This window comes from Ranitomeya variabilis, chromosome 2, assembly GCF_051348905.1.
Source record: "Ranitomeya variabilis isolate aRanVar5 chromosome 2, aRanVar5.hap1, whole genome shotgun sequence".
Lineage (NCBI taxonomy): Eukaryota > Metazoa > Chordata > Amphibia > Anura > Dendrobatidae > Ranitomeya > Ranitomeya variabilis.
The window spans coordinates 344,920,436-344,942,657 of record NC_135233.1 but is presented as its reverse complement, the minus strand read 5'-3'; the positions used below and the strand labels follow the sequence as shown (position 1 = coordinate 344,942,657).

The 22,222-nt window shown below is 40.5% G+C and overlaps 1 protein-coding gene and 1 non-coding gene across 2 annotated transcripts; both read right to left on the bottom strand.

The window, feature by feature from the left end:
- Positions 1–1,014: 1,014 nt before the first annotated feature.
- TRNAE-CUC (transfer RNA glutamic acid (anticodon CUC)) lies at positions 1,015–1,086 on the bottom strand. Its single transcript has one exon. It is a non-coding gene; the product is annotated as a tRNA-Glu (tRNA).
- Positions 1,087–3,213: 2,127 nt separating this feature from the next.
- On the bottom strand, positions 3,214–21,370 carry LOC143803740 (vomeronasal type-2 receptor 26-like). The gene is made up of 5 exons (XM_077281514.1): positions 21,264–21,370; positions 19,027–19,318; positions 13,896–14,702; positions 6,029–6,152; positions 3,214–4,372 (listed from the first exon to the last, which is right to left on the bottom strand). Exons 1-5 carry the CDS (start codon positions 21,368–21,370, stop codon positions 3,471–3,473), a joined length of 2,232 nt encoding a protein of 743 aa, XP_077137629.1. The 3' UTR covers positions 3,214–3,470.
- Between the last annotated feature and the right edge of the window lie 852 nt (positions 21,371–22,222).

Below are 22,222 nucleotides of genomic sequence, written 5' to 3'. Positions count from 1 at the left end.
AACTGAACATGGGGTCTGGTGAGAAGGGGGCTTGGACTGGGCCCCCCCCTCACCGAGTCCATTACGCCCTGATGGTGGCCCTCCCTGGCCATGACAGCTGGGGATCTGCAGAAGTCCCCGCGCCTGTCATTGTGAATCTCCTATGAACGCTGGCTTATGGTTTCAATAAAAACAATTGTCAGCTCAGGATGTTTGCCCTCACCAAGCCCCAGATCCCAAAAATGCAAATGCTACTGATCTCAGAAAATGGCGACAAAAAGATAGCTATCCATGTTTGGTATCTACATGCTCATACTGACCTGGGGAATCATATTGCCTGCGAAGTTTTACCATGTAGAAAACATGGTAAATAAAAAAAAAAAAAAACAATCGTGGCATTGTACTTTTTTTTATATGGAATTGTTTCTTCTCCAGTTTTCCCGTACACTATAAGGTAAAATCAATGGTGTCATTGAAAAGTACAACTCATGCTGCAATAAAACAAGCTCTCACAGGGCCATAATGATAAAGAAAGAAGTGATGGCTCTCGGGAAAACGGGAGATGAAAAAACAATAAAAACGAAATTTCCATTTCAAGAAAAAATTTTACAGCTTTTTAAGCAACATGGATGAAAAATGAAAAAAAATAAACAATGTAAATTTTCCTGGTTTTGAACTGGTTAATGGCTAAATAGGTTGTAATTAGACCACATGCACAGCTTGTTATTGTTATTTTTCTTTTAAATAAATAAAAATCTATTGAAACAAAAAAGGGCACCTCCTTTGGCTCATATTGTTCCCATTAAAAAAAGAGAATAAAAAACGGAGTACAAAATTAACTTAGTGCAACTAGAGATGATGGACACAGTGTCATGCCTGCTCTATATATATAATTACCAAGATGAAGCTGCTTTCATGCTATAGGACTTCCTGATTTGATGCCTGTTTTCACAGCTCGTACACGTATCACCAAACATGAAAATTAAAAACGTTTATTTTGAATTTTATTTTGAAAGTAAATAACAAGAAAATAACTTCCCTGACCGGGAATCGAACCCGGGCCGCGGCGGTGAGAGCGCCGAATCCTAACCACTAGACCACCAGGGAGGACTGGGAGCATTGGGTTCACATGTCTCTAAGAGGAATAGCACGTATCGGCCCCAGAGCATGCTATTCAGAATGAAGCAATATCCACTTTAGCTTTATAGTTTATGAAGTATTTAGTTATAAAACATTCAGATGGCGTGAAATTAAATATGTAAAATTACTTTAAAGCAGAAGTAAAATATATATTTAAACAAACAATCGAATAAATAAGTAAAACAACATAATACTTATCTGAAGAGAGAAAAGAATCAGCGTCCCTGGGTGGGCTCGAACCACCAACCTTTCGGTTAACAGCCGAACGCGCTAACCGATTGCGCCACAGAGACTTCATGTGGTATCCAGGTTTTTACAAGCCACCTTACCTGTAGTGACGCGCAGACCACCAGAAGAGGGTGACGGTGAGCTCCTGCTGATGGTGAGATCATGTGACACAGCAGGGAACTATTAACGCCAATGGAAATTTAGAAAGTGAATGTGCAGACGCTGAGGAGTCTGCTGGACAGTAAATGGTGCTGCAGGGAATGCTAAAATAATAATGTAATGCTACAAAGAGAAATATATATATACTAGATTGTGGCCCGATTCTAACGCATCGGATATTCTAGAATATGCATGTCCCCGTAGTATATGGACAATGATGATTCCAGAATTCACGGCAGACTGTGCCCGTCGCTGATTGGTCAAGGCAACCTTTATGACATCATCGTCGCCATGGCAACCATTATGACATCTACGTCGATACTGTGCCCGTCGCTGATTGGTTGAGGCCCAGGCGGCCTCGACCAATCAGAGACGCGGGATTTCCAGGACAGACAGAAAAACCCTTAGACAATTATATATATTGATATATAGATATATACATGTATTTGTATCATTTAATATGATTTAAATTTAATAATGATATATAGAAAGATAATTAGATAATAGATAATAAATGGATGAAAGATAATAGATAATAGAGAGATAGTTACTGATTGATAGGTAATCGATAGCTAAGGCTGGTTTCACATTTGGGGACATTTGCCTATGTCGGCATGCGTCCTGCGTACCCTATCTTTAACATTGGGTATGCAGGCCATGCCGATGTATGCGGATGCCTGTGCATGCGTCGTTTTCAAGCTGCGCAGACCATAACAAAATGCAACATGTTGCGTTCGACGCTGGTCGGCGCAGCGTGAAAACGACGCATGCAGAGGCATGGCATGCATACCCAATGTTAAAGATAGGGTACGCAGGACGCATGCCGACATAGGCGGAGCTGAAGGAAGAGGCGCAGCAGTGGGCGGGGCTTAACTGAGGAGCTACGCAGCCCTCCGCAAAGCCCTCGTCCGCAAATGTGAAACCAGCCTAATAGAGATATAGATAGATAGATAATAGATAGATAATAAATAGATAATAGATGGATAATAGATAGATAGATAGATAATAGATAGATAGATAGATAGATAGATAGATAGATAGATAGATAGATAGATAGATAATAGATAGATAGATATAGGTAGATAGATAGATAGATAGATAGATAGATAGATAGATAATAGATAGATAGATATAGGTAGATAGATAATAGATAGATGATAGATAGATAGATACCTTAATAGATAGATAGATAGATAGATAGATAGATAATAGATAGATAGATGATAGATAGATAGATAGATAGATAGATAATAAATAGAGAGATAATAGATAGATAGATAGATAGATAATAGATAGATAATAGATAGATAGATAATAGATAGATAGATAGATAGATAGATAGATAGATAGATAATAGATAGATAGATAGATAGATGATAGATAGATAGATAGATAGATAGATAGATAGATAATAGATAGATAGATAGATAGATAGATAGATAGATAGATAATAGATAGATAGATAGATAGATAGATGGATAGATAGATAATAGATAGATAATAGATAATAGATAGATAATAGATATATACAGTGGGAAAGTATTCAGACCCCTTTAAATTTTTCACTCTTTGTTTCATTGCAGCCATTTGGTAAATTCAAAAAAGTTCACTTTTTCTCATTAATGTTCACTCTCCACCCCATCTTGACTGAAAAAAAACCAGAAACGTATACATTTTTGCAAATTTATTAAAAAAGAAGAACCGAAATATCACATGGTCATAAGTCTTCAGACCCTTTGCTCAGACACTCATACAGTGCCTTGCGGAAGTATTCGGCTCCCTGGAACCAGTATAACATCATTTACGCCTTATTGTTGGAAATCACCCTTAAAATGATAACTTGAAGGCACAGTATAGTTCCTCGGCACATGACGGTCTGGAAATTCCATTGTTCTAGAATTTGTACAAAAATAACCCTAGGGTTATCTTCAATCTAAAAATGGCAAATATTTTTATGGACCAAACTACATAGTTCCTTTCAATACTAAGTTTTTCTTGTTTTTATGAGGTTTTACCAATATTATATAACACTTTGGAGCAAATACAGAACATAACATCCCAGAACTGGAGGCCAAAATGGCAAATACCTCAACAGCCACCGTGGACGTCCCTTTAGCACTGAGATAAGTCGGAATGAAGAAAACCCAAACAGTAAAGAAAACCAACATACTGAAAGTAATTAATTTAGCATCGTTAAAAGTGTCAGGTAATTTTCTAGCGAAAAAGGCGACAATAAAACAAACTGATGCCAAAATACACAAGTAGCCCAATATTATATAGAAAGCAATGGCCGATTCCTTATCACACTCCACTATGATTCTGGCCACTTCTGACTGTCTGTTATAATAGATGGAAGGGGGTGTTACGAAAAACCATATCATACATATGAGGACCTGTATGATTGAGCAGGTGAAAACAATGTATTTTGGAACTTTGGCCCCCACCCACTTCCGTAAGTTTTTTCCTGGTTTGGTGGCATTGAAAGCTATCACCACAATCAATGTTTTAGCTAGAAGTGATGATACCGAGATAGCGAAGGTGATTCCAAAAATGGCTTGTCGTAAAAAACATGTTGCTCTTTGTGGACGCTCAATAAAAATAAGGCAGCAGAGGCAGGAGAGCATGAGCGATAATAAAATGAGGTAGCTCAGGTCCCGATTGTTGGCTTTGACAATTGGCGTCTGCCGATTCTTAATATATGCTGCAAGAACTGCCGCAGAGGCCGCAGAGAATAAGATGGCTATGAAAGTTAAGACGACTCCAATGGGATCTTTGTAAGATAAGAATGTTAAATCTTTCTTGATACAAACTGTCTTCGGATCATTGGGCCATTCGTCTTCGGGGCATTTGGTACACACATCCATATCTACAATGATTCAACACACAATTATTATCGTTTGTATAAAATGATATTTTTGCAAGTGTATGGACCATCGCTTCACTGATTACTGATGCACTGTAGACTATGTAGCAAGTCAATATTTAGGAAACTATAGCTGGTCATCATACTATATATGTCTGATGCTGCCCTCTCAGCTAGAAAATTGTTCTAATATGCAGGGTGGGCCATTTATTTGGGTATACCTGTGTGGGCCATGTATAAAGTTGGATCCAAAATGGCTGACTTCAAAATGGCCACCATGGTCACCACCCATCTTGAAAAGTTTTCCCCCTCCCATATACTAATGTGCTACAAACAGGAAGTTGATATCACCGACCATTCCCATTTTATTTAGGCCCACCCAGGTGTATCCATATAAATGGCCCACCCCATACATTGTATGAAAAACTGACTATATCTACACTTTTTAAAACTTATCTCTAAGCATCAACCAAAATCTGGACTTTGCCCATAGAGTCCTAATGCTCAGAACTTTACTTTGTTGACTTGCAAATTGCTCACTAGGGGTTTTCTCATGGGATGATACAACTCATACCTGCACCTAAAAGAGCTGATCTTGTATAAGGGCTCATTCACACATCTGATTTTCACATGTGACTGCTATCCACGTTTTACACAAATGCCACTCATACCTGCGAAAGTCTATTGAGCCATGGTTCCGTAGATAAGCACAAAGACATGTCCAACTTTGATCCGAGGGTCAGATCACGATCGGCAATGCATGGCACTGCAATGGGTCCGTGAAAAAAATCGGACTGCATTCAAAAGCATCATAATGCGGTCTGATTTTCACGGACTGTCAGAATAGAGGAGGAGGAGATTTTTTTTCATTTCTCCATATAATAGAAACACAGATGACACTTGGACCACACTGATCAAAATAATCAAATAAATAAGGATAAATCAGACGTGTGAATGAGCCTTAAACAAATAATGTTAGATCCTGTATTCTGGAGTATGGAGTATAATGAGTATTTATTAAAATTAGCGATCAGGAAATTCATAATCAGATTAAACAGGATTTGCAGGAAGTAGTAAGTAAAATCTCAAAGATCCTCTTCAGAATACCAGTTAGTAATATTTTGGATGGTGTATAATATAATAAAATAATATATATATAACCGCATTAAAATCCATAGACATCTCAGAATTATTTCTCAATTCTGGCTATAGGATTGTATAAACAGGGCTGCAATCACCCAAAAAATAAGAAAAATGCTCATTTTTTTGGTCTGAGAAAAATTTTGAGCGAGCTTAAAACTCATCATTCTCGGCAGCACATTATCCAGCATAAACAAGTTGTTCTGTGCAGATAAAACACCCATATTAATGATCATTCTGTGTGCACAGAACTTTTGTCAGCTAAATAAGTCATCATACCACTGCTCATTGGCTTGCAGGTAACTGATATGTGGTTGTTTACTGGCAGCGGTCGTCTCGCGTAAAAGTGCCCTCATTTTGGACTTGCCTCCATCATATTAATTAAAGGCTATTAGGACTGTATGTATTTGCATGGTGTAGATTTTCTCCCAGGTGAGTTATAACTTGCTTTATGATATATCTTTTTGTTTGTATTCAGTATAAAAGAATTGTCGATTACTGTCTATAGTAGAAACTAACCTGTTTGGTTGGAAATTTGTCCTTCTGGGCAATTAAGACAGTCATAGCAGCATACTGGCTGTCCTTCTCGGATAGATTTTCTGTTTCCTGGCTGGCAGATATCACTGCACACAGATTGTGGTATCTGCATGATAAAATGTCATCATTGACAAAATGAGTATGATTCAGAGAATGTGCTTTAGGTAAATTTTATACATCTGTTTCATAGTCAAAGCAAGGACTGCAATGCATAGACTGGCAGTAGGTTTCCTGACCTGGAGTCAACAGCCTTATATATGTAGTTCAAGCACGGACTGCAATGCATGGACTGGCGGCAGGTTTCAGGACCTGGAGTCAACAGCCGTAGGGATGTCTATGAGACTGCCAGGTTTGGGTAAGTGGACCCGGAGATCACGAGTAATTGATGAGTGAAACCAGCCTTTAAGATGTTCTTTGAGAATCTCTGAGAAAAATGGCCTCTGTCACATATTTCAAATTGCAACCTGTCATTGGCATGCATCAGCACAGGCTGCAGCCTGAGGAAACAGCGCTCAAGATGCATCTCACCTGCAAGGCATCATCAGTGAGCATAACTGATCTACTCACTCATCCATGGAGCAGGAATAATAATAATAATTTTTATTTATATAGCTCCAACATATTCCACGGCACTTTACATTATAGAGGGGATTTGTACAGACAATAGACATTACAGTCTAATAAACACAGATCAAAACCGATACCAGGAGGAATGAGGGCCCTGCTCGCAAGCTTACAAACTATGAGGAAAAAGGGGAGACACGGGAGGTGAATGGTAACAATTGTTTTGTTGTTCGGACGTTCATGTAATGCTGCACGAGCCGGTTATCAGCCTTAGTATGTAACAGTACAGATACAGAGGGTTATTAAATGCATAAAGTGTATGAGAACATGATGCGAGGAACCTGATTATGGTTTAAGTTTTTTGAATGGGCAACACAGGGATAGTTAGGCTAATGCGTTGAGACGGTAGGCCGGTCTGAACAAATGCATTTTTAGGGCACGCTTAAAACTGTGGGGATTGGGGTTTAATTGTATTAACCTGGGTAGTGCATTCCAAAGAATCGGCACAGCACGTGAAAAGTCTTGGAGACGGGAGTGGGAGGTTCTGATTATTGAGGATGCTAACCTCAGGTCATTAGCGGAGCAGAGGGCATGGGTAGGGTGGTAGACTGAGACCAGAGAGGAGATGTAGGGTGGTGCTGAGCTATGGAGTGCTTTGTGGATGAGGGTAATAATTTTGTACTGGATTCTGGAGTGGATGGGTAACCAGCGTAATGATTGGCACAGGGTAGAGGCATCGGAAAAACGGTTGGTGAGGAATATGATCCTGGCTGCAGCATTCAGGACAGATTGGAGAGGGGAGAGTTTGGTAAGAGGAAGGCCAATTAGTAGAGAGTTAGGGTACCGTCACACAGTGCAATTTTGATCGCTACAACGGCACGATTCGTGACGTTCCAGCGATGCATTTACGATATCGCTGTGTATGACACGCTACTGCGATCCGGATCCCCGCTGAGAATCGTACGTCGTAGCAGATCGTTTGAAACTTTCTTTCGTCGTCTAGTGTCCCGCTGTGGCGGCATGATTGCATTGTGTGACACAGGTTGTATACGATGTGCGCACAGTAACCAATGGCTTCTACATCGCAAATACGTCATGAAATTATCGCTCCAGCGCCGTGTATTGCAACGTGTGACCGCAGTATACGACGCTGGAGCGATACTTATACGACGCTGCAACGTCACGAATCGTGCCGTCGTAGCGATGAAAATGGCACTGTGTGGCGGTACCCCTACAATAGTCCAGACGAGAATGAATAAGAGAAACAGTAAGAGTTTTTGCAGAGTCGAAAGTAAAAAAATGTTTTTGAGGTGCAGATAACAAGAGCGAGCCAGTGATCGGATGTGGGGGGGTGAATGAAAGCTCGGAATCAAGTATGACCCCAAGGCAGCCGGTATGTTGCTTGTTAGTAATGGTGGAACCACACACAGAAATGGCAATGTCGGGCAAAAGTAGGTTAGTAGAGGGATTAAATACGAGGAGTTCAGTTTTTAACAGGTTCATTTTCAGATAGAGGGAGGACATGATGTTAGAGACAGCGGTAAAACAATCACTGGTGTTTTCTAAAAAGGCAGGAAAGATATCAGGAGCAGAAGTGTATAATTGGGTGTCATCAGCATAGAGATGGTAATGGAACTCAAATCTACTGATTGTTTGTCCAATAGGGGCGGTATAGAAAGAGAAAAGGAGGGGGCCTAGGACTGATCCTTGAGGAACCCCAACAGTAAGGGGAAGGGGAGAGGAGGAGGAACCAGCAAAAGATTCAGGGAAACAGCGGTCATAGAGATAGGAGGAGAACCAGGAGAGAATGGTGTCCTTAAGGCTGATGGAGGGGAGCATAGTGAGGAGGAGCTGATGAGCCACAGTGTCGAATGCTGCGGAGAGATCCAAGAGAATTAACATGGAGCAGTGACTAGTGTTGAGCATTCCGATACCGCAAGTATCGGGTATAGGCCGATATTTGCTGTATCGGAATTCCGATACCGAGATCCGATACTTTTGTGGTATCGGGTATCGGTATCGAAACAACATTAATGTGTAAAATAAAGAATTAAAATAAAAAATATTGCTATACTCACCTCTCCGACGCAGCCTGGACCTCACCGAGGGAACCGGCAGCGTTGTTTGCTTAAAATGCGCGCTTTTCCTTCCTTCCGTGACGTCACGGCTTCTGATTGGTCGCGTGCCGCACATGTGGCCGCGACGCGACCAATCACAGCAAGCCGTGACGTAATTTTCAGGTCCTTCTAGGCATTCAGTATCTTAAAATTACGTTCCGGCTTTGTGATTGGTCGCGTCGCGGTCACATGGGCGACGCGACCAATCACAAGCCGTGACGTCACGGGAGGCAGGAGACGCGCGCATTTTAAAATGCGCGCGTGTCCAGCCTCCCGTGACGTCACGGCTTGTGATTGGTCGCGTCGCCCATGTTGGCCGCGACGCAACCAATCACAGCAAGCCGTGACGTAATTTCAGGTCCTTCAGTATTTTAAAATTACGTTCCGGCTTTGTGATTGGTCACGTCGCGGTCACATGGGCGACGCGACCAATCACAAGCCGTGACGTCACGGGAGGCTGGACACGCGCGCATTTTAAAATGCGCGCGTCTCCTGCCTCCCGTGACGTCACGGCTTGTGATTGGTCGCGTCGCCCATGTGACCGCGACGCGACCAATCACAAAGCCGGAACGTAATTTTAAAATACTGAATGCCTAGAAGGACCTGAAAATTACGTCACGGCTTGCTGTGATTGGTCGCGTCGCGGCCACATGGGCGGCACGCGACCAATCAGAAGCCGTGACGTCACGGAAGGAAGGAAAAGCGCGCATTTTAAGCAAACAACGCTGCCGGTTCCCTCGGAGAGGTGAGTATAGCAATATTTTTTATTTTAATTCTTTATTTTACACATTAATATGGTTCCCAGGGCCTGAAGGAGAGTTTCCTCTCCTTCAGACCCTGGGAACCATCAGGGATACCGTCCGATACTTGAGTCCCATTGACTTGTATTGGTATCGGGTATCGGTATCGGATTAGATCCGATACTTTGCCGGTATCGGCCGATACTTTCCGATACCGATACTTTCAAGTATCGGACGGTATCGCTCAACACTAGCAGTGACCATTAGTTTTAGCTGTTAGTAGATCATTAGAAACTTTAGTGAGACCGTTTCAGTAGAGTGCAAAGAGTGGAAACCAGATTGAAGAGGGTCGAGAAGAGAGTTATCTGAGAGGTAGCTGGTAAGACAGGAGTGGACCAGGTGTTCAAGGAGTTTAGAGATGAAGGGAAGATTAGAGACTGGTCTATAGTTAGCAGCACAGTTTTGGTCGAGGGATGGTTTTTTAAGTAATGGATGTATAATGGCATGCTTAAATGAGGAGGGAAAGATACCGGAAGAGAGAGAGAAGTTGAATATTTTTGTTAGGTGAGAGGTGACAACAAGGGAAAGGAACTGGAGGAGATGTGATGGAATGGGGTCACAGGGATGAAGCAAGGTAAAAAATCTCCTCAGCTAATTGAGGAGAATGAGCTGTTTTTTCTTCCGGCGTCAATCCTGTTTAGAGATGAGCGGATCAGGCAAAATTCTAATTTGCCTGTTCACATGAACTTTCCTTGAAAATTCAATACATACAGAAGTTATTCCCCACAAACTTAATGTCCCTTTTTCTCTCCAGACCTAAGAGCATAATAAACATAACATGTAAAAGAAAGAATAAATTCTTATATTTACCTCAGCGTTCACCTTCAGACCCTCAACTTTTCATCGTCACCGACCAAGACTTTGCTTCTTATGATTGACACTGCTTATGCTGAAATTCAGGGGCTGAGAGGAAAAGTCATGGGTTCATCATGTTACAGCATGCACCGTGATCTTGCATGAGCAGAACCCTCCCAGGCCTCAACAGAGCTAGAAGTACCAGCTGAATGTTAGAGGTTCATGGGTTTCAGCGTGACTAAGCTGATTAATTAAGCTTATTCATGATGCTCCTCAGCATTTCAGGTGAGACACATCTCAAGCATTCTATTGTCATGCTGCAACCCATCTAAATTTGTGCCTAGGATGGGTTGCTGCTTGAATTATGTGACGGCGGCAATTTTGATCACATTCACAAAGCAGACCTTTGCAACTCTTTTAAAGGGGTAATATATTGATGATCTTAATCAATATGAAATTGGTGAGTGTCTGAAACTGAAAACTGCACCCAGAGCAGCTGTAGCTAAGCAATGTAGGGGTGGAACACAGCAACCCTGTACATTATTTATTGATTAATGCCCAGTACTGCGCTCTAAATTGCATTCAGTGCAGTTTTTAACTAATCGGTAAGGGGTGTTAATTGTTGTACCTCTATAGTTCTCAGATTGATGACTTATCGTATAGGTCATCGATATTTCAATCCTGGAAACCCCTTTAAACAATGCTCTTAATATTAAAATGCATGTATTTAATTAACACAAGCTCATGTTCCATGTGGTGTATAAGACATGTTGACCTGATTAGGTAATCCAAGCTAAAGAATCCATTCAATTATCAAATTTAGTTTATCTGTCTGCTTTGTTGGACTCTGACCAGACAATGACAACCATCGCTCTCTGACTGAATGTTTGAGCAAAGTTTATACTTTTGATTTCCATTATAGAGAAGGTAGTCTTTGTCTCATCTGCCTGAAGTAGTGGCGAGTATCAGGGGTCTTGTTAGTGGTCTAAATAGCTTGATGTCCAAAAGAGGCTATGTGTTTGGGTCTGTCTTGATTTTGTATTACAAAGTTTGAAAAATGTTACCATATCTTCTGTATGTATATACTGTTGTCGTTCTGCAGACCTTTACCTAAATCACTTTTTTTTGGAATTTCTGCTGTGTAGTAAATTTCATTCATTTATGTTACATATTTTTGTATCAATGTTACATGTTGACTTGGCTTTTATCCTTTTGTGTTCAATAAATTATATTTTATTCAAAAAGTACCACCTGTTTTGGAGTTTACTACACAGCAGAAATTCCCAAAAAAAGTGATTTATGTATCATGTATTCAGTGGTACTTGTCCCCCTGGCTATGGGGTATCATATTGAGGGCAAACTTTTGTGTTATAAGACCTTTACTAAAACTAGTTGTGTGCCTCTGTTTTAGACTGACTGTATAGATTGTTACCTACCTTGGAGAATTTGTTTTCCCAAACTATGGCTGAATTATTTAAAATTATTTTTTTTCCTAACGGAGCATGGAAATAAAAACTTCCAATTCTTTGAGAATTTATGGTCCAGTTTGGATAGTGAATAACATTATAAATATCATAGCCAACTGAAATTTCTCCATCGCTAAAGAAAATATCTTGCCCCAGGGGGTTTGTGAAATTGACTTTTCTGAGATATTTATGCAACTGTAAGAAAATAAAGCATTCTAGAACAATAAAAGTTATGGAAGATCCTGTTTACCATATATTTTCTAAAAGGAAAATTCCACCAAAATATTCAGGATATCTGGAAAAGTAACTTACTTATGTCTCAAAGTCAATAATTTCAGTGACATTTAATCAATCAATGTTCCACTGGTCACAACATGTAGAACCATGTGTGGAGTTTTATCTGTTTATCATAGAAGAACCAAAGGGACCTTTATAGCAGTGTACCCTAACTCCAATCGTCAAAGCCCACCAACTGATCATGTTTTCAGGATTTCCTTAGTATTGTACAGGTGATCATTCCATACTATGGCTCATGCAATATTAAGGAAATCCTGAAAACATCTGTTGGTGGCTCTTGAGGACTGGAGTTGGGGAACACTGGTCTATAGTAACCAGCTTCAATCTTTTCTACTAAGTTCCCAAATAGAAAGACTCTAGCGAAATCCCATATTACAAGGTCAATTATTCATATGAATATAATCCAAGATGTGTAATTACTTTACCCAAGCAATAACAACTGATCACTAGAGATTTAAGGTAATTTATCACCTATGAGTTCTGATTCTCAAACTGGGTTGTCTACGAGAGCAGCTATATGAGTAGACTACTATACATGGCTTGCAGCTGGTGATGGTACATGAGGAGGTTGAAAGGATCCTGCTACCAAATTGTCACCAAAAAGTTGGGAGCTTTGTTGTAGAGCTTAAATTATTCCTTTGGTTGCCTAGCTATAGATAAACCATATAGAGTGGCTGTCTAAAGTGTGACCATGTGAAATCTCAAAAAATGGTATGCATTCACACAAAGCCATTTTTTATATACACACTTTCAATGCAGCTTCTGTGGAGTCTTTAGAAATGGACAAGCTTAGTTCTTGTTTGGTTACTCCTTTCCATGGTCTACATAAACTCCACACTTCCTTTTAAAGGGAATATTCCAGAACTGAAAGTTGTCCCTTATCTATAATCTGCTATCTCCTGCAATTCCATAGCCAATGAAGTGGAGGTGGAGCATGCACATCTCTTTTTATTTAATGTACTCTCTTATATAGTGCCATTAATTCCGAAGCACTTTACTGACATCATAATCACTGTCACCATTGGGGTTCACAATCTAAATTCCTTATCAGTATGTCTTTGGAGTCTAGGAGGAAAACGGAGAACCTGGAGGAAACCCAAGCAAACATGGGGAGAACATACAAACTCCTTGCAGATGTCATCCTTGGTGAAATCTGAACCCAGAACCCCAGCAGCACTGTCAGGCTACAGTGCTAACCACATTCAATATGGAGCCCCATACTCAGAATCACTGGAGATTTAAGTCACCAGCAATCAGTAAGTTATCCTCTATTCTATGGAAAAGGGGTTAACTTGATTCTGCGAATACACCGTTACCACCACAAGCACTAAAACAGTAGAGAACAAAACAGCTGATATTGATCTGAAAGTAATCCAGTCCAGTTAAGGCATGAGCGGGTGATGAATTAACACCAGGTCCTTTGGTCATCGATAAGAGCCTTTTAACTCAAAACCTACAAGGGTCAGATTTTAAATAAATTAATACATTTTTTGTATTTTGTTTTTTGGTATTTTTTTCTTTACAATATTTTCGATGTAACATTAGGTTCTCCTCCAATTGTGGTATGGACCATGATCAGGAGAAGATGAGGACATAGTTTTGCTTTCTACTATGCTTCTTTATGAATGATCTTCAGTAACTAATCAATTTGTATGAGATGTATCTCATTAGTGACCTAAGGGTTTTTGTGTGGACTGGGCAGGATCAACTTCTGTCAAATTTGGGGGTTTTGCTTTCCTTTGGATCAACTGTGCTGAACTAGGTTGACTCATACATTTTGTTTAATACTATTCCGTATGGTCATTCTTACCTTCCAACCTTTTAGATCTTGAAATTTTAGTTTGTTTTTATCACTCAGTCGTTCTCTCAGTGGTATCTCTCGATACATTTCTCGTAAAGCATAAGCCACTGCGTAGACGGAATTATATACGTTATAACTCATGCCTGTGAATCGGAGATTGCAATGTGAGTACATAATTTGTCTTCCACTCTCCACTCCTGTACAGTTTCTTCTCCTTGGGTTGAATGGACAACGGTTTTCACACAATTCATCCCACCACGTTGTAAACGTCCTTCCTGATGGGAATCTACTTGGATTCACTTCTTTGATAAATTTAATAAATACTGGGTTCTCATTTTTTTGCATGATAAACCTTAAAGAACCGTTAACGCTGGTGTCGTTTTCCAAGTTGAACATTCGAAAACTTGACTCTGCCGTATGGATCCACACTTTCCCAGGAATGCTTGTCACGTGAACATTTAATTCCAAGTAATACACATAATTTTTGGATCCATAGACGAGTATGACATTTGCTGATGACTTTGCGATAGTTTTCTCGATTTCTTTGATTCTTTCTGGACTAAAGTCATTAATAGAGGGTACAAGCTTAATAAATTCAATGCATCCTCCATTTTCCACTATCAGATTTTTAATAATCTTTATAGCGTTTATGCTGCCGTCATCATCTGGATATATAATACCAACCCACATCCAGCCAAAGTGCTTCAGTAATGCTATTACCGCAGAATACAAAGCCTTTTCACTCGGTACCGTCCGGTAGAAGTACGGAAAATACAGCTTGTTACTCTGCAAAGGTTCTTGTGACTTAAAGCTGATCTGCAAGATAAACACATAACTTAATAAATGCATCTTCAAACACTAAAGTGGGCAGCTTTAGTGGGCACTAAACACTAAAGTGGGCAGCTATGGCATTTCCTTCAGCATTTTATATGACCTAATGGCTATACATAGAATTTCAGGTCACCTTTATTACATTATACTTTATATATTTTATATTATTATTATTATTATATGTGTCTTTACAACTCTCTCTTGATAGTAGATTGAATTTCAACATGTCCATCCATTTGTTGGGGCAGTGGATAACCTCCAACCAAAGGTTTCTGGTATCTGTCTGTGTCCCTTTCCATATGCAAATAGAGTGTCCGGTAGGATCGTGGGGTACTCGGAAATGGGCCGGTTCTTAAAGGGATGTGTCTCACCATCAGTGACCCGGTACGTAGCCCTGGGTGTCTAATAAAAGGGGATGAATGGAAATGGAAATAAAGTCTAATGTAGTAATGTTCATGACGCCACCTGTGGTACTCGGCCAGGGATGGCCCATGCTGCTTAAAGGGGTCCTCTGGGGATGATGGTATTGCAACAGAGGTGGTATAGCTCCCCACAGGTAGAGCTTAGTCCCCAGGGCTCCCTCTGCAGTTGGTAAGGATGATAGATGGTGAAGTGCAGGAAAGAATTGGAGGACACAAGGTTGCAATCCCTTTACCCTTTACTGGTGAAGTTCAGGTACAGGTTACAGACGATCTATGGAATCCAGGCAGCCTGGAAGCGATTCAGAATGCCCATAGCCAGGTGTAGTTGGACTTGGAAGCCTTCCTTACTGCTCTGTATTCTCAGTCCCTTGTTGCCTGAGGCCTCACTCAAGGTCCTCTCACAGTGTCTGTCCTTCTAGGTGGACACTACCCGCATGGCCGGCAACTCTAGCCTTTTTACAGGGGTCCCTCTCTCATGGTGACTCCGGGCTCTAATCTGCTGCTGTGCCTTCGGGTGTAATTGTGGCCAGGAGACTTGGAATCTCCTGCCCATCGGTTTCTGCTGTGGGGCATACAGTTCTGGGCTCTGGTTTCTTGCTCTTGAAGCTGGAGTGAGCTCTCTCTCCTCCTGTGCTCCTTCTCCCCTCACTGTCTCCTACAGACTGACTGCTAACTCCTCCTCCAGCCAGAATATATAGGGAAGCTACCCTCAAACTGGGTCTAGAGCTCCCCCTTCTGGCCAGGAGTCAGAACAGTGTTGCATGTACGTGTTACCTGTTAAAGGGATCCTTGTCACTTCCAGGCATTGCATCACCCTCCCAGTGAGGAAGGCAATACTACTGTGACAACCGGCTTTCTGAGGTGTCACACAAATAAATATGCATGCAAATATACAGGTTATGTAAAATTTATGTTCTCTGCATGTCTACCTTGATTTGCATTTCTCTTCTTAACAAAACTTCGGGGAGGCAAAGTGAGAAATATTGTCTAATAATTTCTCCAATCATTCTGACCATCATCTATATGATGGGGAGTGATGTAAACATTGTTAATTATTCACATCTTCATCAGTCTCCAGTTCCCCAATCCTAGAGAAGAACTTTGAGTCATGGAAATCCTTACAGACATGTCAATGAAAATACCAGATACAGTATTTACATGGCAGCCTCTTTATATTTATCTATAGGACTTATATAGGGGCTGACATACCATTGATGCAACCTTGACATCCGCACAGGGGCCCAAGAGGTAAGGGGCCACTACTATCTCCAAGCAAGTGGAATTGAGCATTATCATTAGTTATTGGCCTGATCTTACTCAGGGGCCCTTTTCTATCTGTGTCCGCTCCTGGATTTGTAAGAAAAGGTAACTCACTACATTTTTTCATTACAATTAATATTCATAGTTTTAAAGGGAACCCATCAGCTTATTCATGCTGCCTGAACCACGGTCTGCATGATAAAGCTACCAGCTGCCTTATTGCAGCCATTATTGAAGCTGACCGGGGACTGTGTGTCGCAGATGACTAGTACGAGACAGCACTAAGGTGTTTTCTCCCTGCTCTGCTCCCCTATACTGACAGGTTTCTTCCCATACACACATAGAGAGAGACTTGTTAGTAATGGTGGGACGATGGGCAGGAAGAAGTCACCTTCGACCTCCCTCTAACTAGTCATCTACGACACATAGTGCACAGCACGGACAGCTTTACAAAATATGTTTTCTCTGAAATGCAGTATGCTAATTGTGTCTTCAGAAAGGAAAAGGACTTGAGCTTTAGCACCACTTATTGGAAGCAGTGATCCTATAAGTCATCATCAACTTTACGAGTCTCGCAATATGAGTTAAGATATAAGCCAAACCAGAATCTCAATTTGCAGTCACTGTGTTTCGGGGTATTGGAAATCCTTACAGACATGTCAATGAAAATACCAGATACAGTATTTACATGACAGTCTCTTTATATTTATCTATAGGACTTATATAGGGGCTGACATACCATTGATGCAACCTTGACATCCGCACAGGGGCCCAAGAGGTAAGGGGCCACTACTATCTCCAAGCAAGTGGAATTGAGCATTATCATTAGTTATTGGCCTGATCTTACTCAGGGGCCCTTTTCTATCTGTGTCCGCTCCTGGATTTGTAAGAAAAGGTAACTCACTACATTTTTTCATTACAATTAATATTCATAGTTTTAAAGGGAACCCAACAGCTTATTCATGCTGCCTGAACCACGGTCTGCATGAAAAAGCTACCAGCTGCCTTATTGCAGCCATTATTGAAGCTGACCGGGGACTGTGTGTCGCAGATGACTAGTACGAGACAGCACTAAGGTGTTTTCTCCCTGCTCTGCTCCCCTATACTGACAGGTTTCTTCCCATACACACATAGAGAGAGACTTGTTAGTAATGGTGGGACGATGGGCAGGAAGAAGTCACCTTCGACCTCCCTCTAACTAGTCATCTACGACACATAGTGCACAGCACGGACAGCTTTACAAAATATGTTTTCTCTGAAATGCAGTATGCAAATTGTGTCTTCAGAAAGGAAAAGGACTTGAGCTTTAGCACCACTTATTGGAAGCAGTGATCCTATAAGTCATCATCAACTTTACGAGTCTCGCAATATGACTTAAGATATAAGCCAAACCAGAATCTCAATTTGCAGTCACTGTGTTTCGGGGTATTGCCCCTCTATCAGTATAAAGTATGAGATCTGATTTGGGTAGGTGAGAGGCTCTGAACTGGGGTCTAAAGAAAAACGTTTCTCCTTGTGGGGAGTGACATGTCAAGCATGGCTCACCTAGCCAAATCATATTTTGCTGATGAGGGGCAAAACCTTGAAACACCATGTCTGCAAATTGAGATTCTGGTTTGGCTTTTATCCTAAGTCATATTGCAAGGCTTGTTAAAGAGTCCATATTGATATCTAGGATCACTGCTTCCAATAGCCCTCTGCCTCTCTGAAGAGACAATTTGCATATTTAATTTCCCAGAGGAGCATGCATGGCTTTTAAGTTTCCTTACTCTGACATGCCAGGCTTGGCATGTCACACTCAACGGGAAGAAACGTTATCCCTTAGATCTCTGAAAGGCTGAAATGTTTCAGAGTATTCTAGAAGGGAAAAAATTTGAAAAATATAATAAAATTAGCAGTTGGATTGCCTCTCCTCACTCTCACTTTGATGATTATTCAAGAACTAGGTTGAGGCTGGTTTCAGATTTTCGATGTTGACAATTCAAGTACGAACCATTATGTCTGAATCAACTACTAGTCTCCTGACCCAAACTCAACAGCCTAAGGGCAAATACAGACAACTTTAATATTCAGATGAATGTTATCCGTCATTTTGACAGATAGCATTCTGACTAATGTTAGTCTATGGGGCCATGAACATGTCCAATTTTTTCTTCAGACAGAGCCGGTCCAGGGAAAAAAATGCAGCATATCCGAGCTTGTTCCGATATTCAGATGGTGCTCAGCCATGTAAGTCTGTGAGTCCATAGGAAATATTGGATTGCACTCGGATGACAACCGAGCCCAGTCCAAAGAGAATCGGATCACACTATGATCACACTCTGATCAGGTTCTGATCAGTGTGTGATTTGCATTATTGACCTGATTGTCTCGGATGAGAAAATACATACCGATGTGACCCTAGGCTAATGTGGATATGATGTACTTGGTCCGTGAATGTCGGACATGTGAAGCCGGCCTTAGTCAAATCCATTAGTCTCTAAGAACATGGCACAGAAGTCATAATACTGAGGTTAGGTTGGTGAGTGGTAAATATGAAATGATCAAACCACGCAATTTAAATTAGTAATTCTGCCAGTCTAATTAATGGTATTGCAACGGCAAGGACCCATTATGTATTTACTTACCTGTGGGTACTTATAGATTCCAAATATATTGGCATATTGTATGGAGAAACTAGATGCCATTCCCTCGATGACGGAAGCAAGAACGCCGTATTTGTCACAGTTGTAATTTGGGTATTGTTTGGTGTTTCCTGAGTAGATGCGAGCAGCTCCTTGTACAGTTCTGAAGAGGTCGACATAAGAGTCATACACGTTGTACCCAAGAGTCACGTTAGGTAAAATGCTCGGGTTACGATTGATTTCATCCACTGCGAACACCAAATTTAGGAAATTATAAAAGTCTTCCAAGAGCATGCTGAAAATGTAAAGTAACACAATGGTCAATACACAGTATGTAGTGATTGATATACCTATCTGTAGACGCATTGTAACTGGAGGATTTACTTAAAGGAAGTATCAAAAATGCCTTATCAGCTTCCAGATATCATTTTGTAATTTTCACTGTTTTATACCTAAAGGCTGCGTGGGTCTGTATAAAAATTATTTTAAATTATCCCACCTCTCCTTGCCTGTGGGTAAAGACCTAGTCCAGGACCTCAGTCAATCATTGCAACAGTGCCCTGGAATCAAGCCCACAGTGGCGTGACTGATATCCCAGCATATGCAGGGTGATCGTACGTGGAAAACCAGTACTGGAGTCATCAGTGTGTCTGTTTTTACCATCAGTGTGTCATCCTTGTGTCTGTTTTTACCATCAGTGTGTCACCATTGTGTCACCAGTGTGTCATCAGTGTTTCATCATTGTGTCACCAGTGTGTCACCAATGTGTCATCCGTGTGTCACCATTGTGTCATCTGTGTGTCTGTTTGTACCATCAGTGTCATCAGTGTTTTTCCAGTGTGAATAAAGAAATAAATAAATTGCAAAGCTTCTCCTATACTTTGCAATGTTAAGCACGGATGGCACATGGATGACACATGGATGCCATGCTTGCTTTTCACGGATCCCTAGATTTATATTGGTCCATGTCATCTGTGCTACTGGAAAAAAACTTGTGTTTTGCAAGGATATACAGTCCATGTAAAAACCTGGACATGTGCATGGCACATAGATTATAATGGGGAAAAAATGGATACCACACATACAGGAAACATGGATGTGTGAAGGACACTGTAAGCAACTCTTGCTGTCAGATTCCCTTTAACCATCACTACATGAGAGCCGAGATGGGATGTGTACACTGACAGCTTGATCCTGTCATGTCGATAATTTGCTGCGCTGTCAGAGAAATGCTAGAGAAGTCAAAGTGTTTAATAAAGTTTGACACTCACTTCTGTAAGGTCAAGTGGTGTAAGGTTTCACGATGGTGACCACCACCAATCCTCAGCACCCAGTGTTTGACTAACACAAAATAAACCTAAAAGGTTTTTGACTCACTAGGTCAAATGAACGTTCCTACTTAAGTTAAGAGTCTCTTACAAGCTATTGGCAAAATTTACCTTTTAAACTTTAATGTGCAAAATGCAAATAGCGACACCATTGGACAAAGTTTTATTTTTCTGTATCAACTTTTTATGACCTGTCAAAAGTCTCTTGGTGGTCATCACCACTAATATCCCCCTTGCAAAGCTCAAACATAATCTTCACATTTTTGTATAACGTTAAGAGATATTTAGCATTATGGAAATGAGCTCCATCTGCCTTCTTTCTATAACTTTTTCATTTACCTAGTAAAATAATTTGTACCTTTATCAGAAATGATTTCATCTCTTCATTCGGATTGAGACACAAATTGTTGTTGCGTTTTTGGTAGAATTCTATATTTTTTTTGTTGAGAAATGCAGGAGCCAGACGTTACACTAAAGTCCAAAGCGCTGATATTGTAGTCAACATAATTAAATATTGTAGTGTACAAGTCCTCATAAGCAACATTTTCAGTTTTGGAATTTTTTTAAATTATTTTAGGTATCAGCAGTATTTTTGAGAGAATGCAGCATGCTTTTTGAAAATTCATAAAAAAAGACACTGGTATATAAAAAATAAAACAAAAAGCTATTTGTACCGGAAAAACAAACACTGTCACACGGATGTCACACTGATGGAAAACACTGATGACACCAGTTTTTCATGTACGTGTTTTATATGGACGCGTGAAGGGGAAATCATATAAAAAATTATATGAAATCATCCACCTTTTTTTTAAATATTTTCCGAAAAATTAGTTTTTACCGTATTTGAATTCTATTTATTTATGCACTTAATTTTCCAATGTAGTCAAAGCAGAACAGACCAATTCTCACCTTATCTTTCGAGGCTGAAGATGCGGAGGACTTGAAAAGTTAAAAGCTTCAGTTTTATAGTAAATATGTATATCAAACAGACCCCCTATAATAACATCTCCGCTCATGTAGAATGGTCTTTGTGGATAAGGTGTCCCAGGTCTGCAGCCAAATATTAGGGTCTGACAGACGCCATCACAGATTAACAGCAGAGTCAATGTACTTCTAAGAACGGTTCTCATATCAAAAAATGACTTCATAGAAAAATGAGATTTTTTTTACTGAGTGCAGCTTATATCAGAAGGTAAGAGGTCAGTGCAGAAGTGATGGTCCCAAAATGTTGCTTTTCCAAAATAAATGAGATGCTTGTAACAAGTGTCTTTTTATGCTATGTCATTAGTATACATGGTATGTCTCTACGGGAAAAGTGCTTGGTTATCATCGAGCACAAATTGTCACCTTCCGATAGAAATAATTATGATTTCTATGTAGTAATTATTAGTCAGCACAAAAGGACAGCTTCACAGGGAATAAAGTGTCACATAGATTGCTAACTTTCAACGAATGAAAACAAACCTGTTAAATAAAATTGCTATAATACCATAATCGGCACTATGAATGATATTTTTTATAGAACTTGCAGGAAAAAATGGTAAAATGGTCGTAAGATGGTCTGGACACCTTGTAAAATTTGGCTCTTTTCTTAGGCCGGGGTCACACATGCGTGTTTTACGGACGTAAGAGCGCAGAAACTACGTCCGTAAAACTCGCATTACATACGGCACAATTATTCTCAATGGGGTTGCTCCTATCAGCCGTATATTACGGATCCGTAATATACGGCTTTCTACAGCCGTACAAAATCGCAGCATGCTGCGTTTGTCAGCGTATTGCGCAAAAAAAATCGCCAATGAAAGTCTATGGGGGCGAGAAAAATACGGATTCCACACGGACCAGCAATGTGACTTGCGAGAAATACG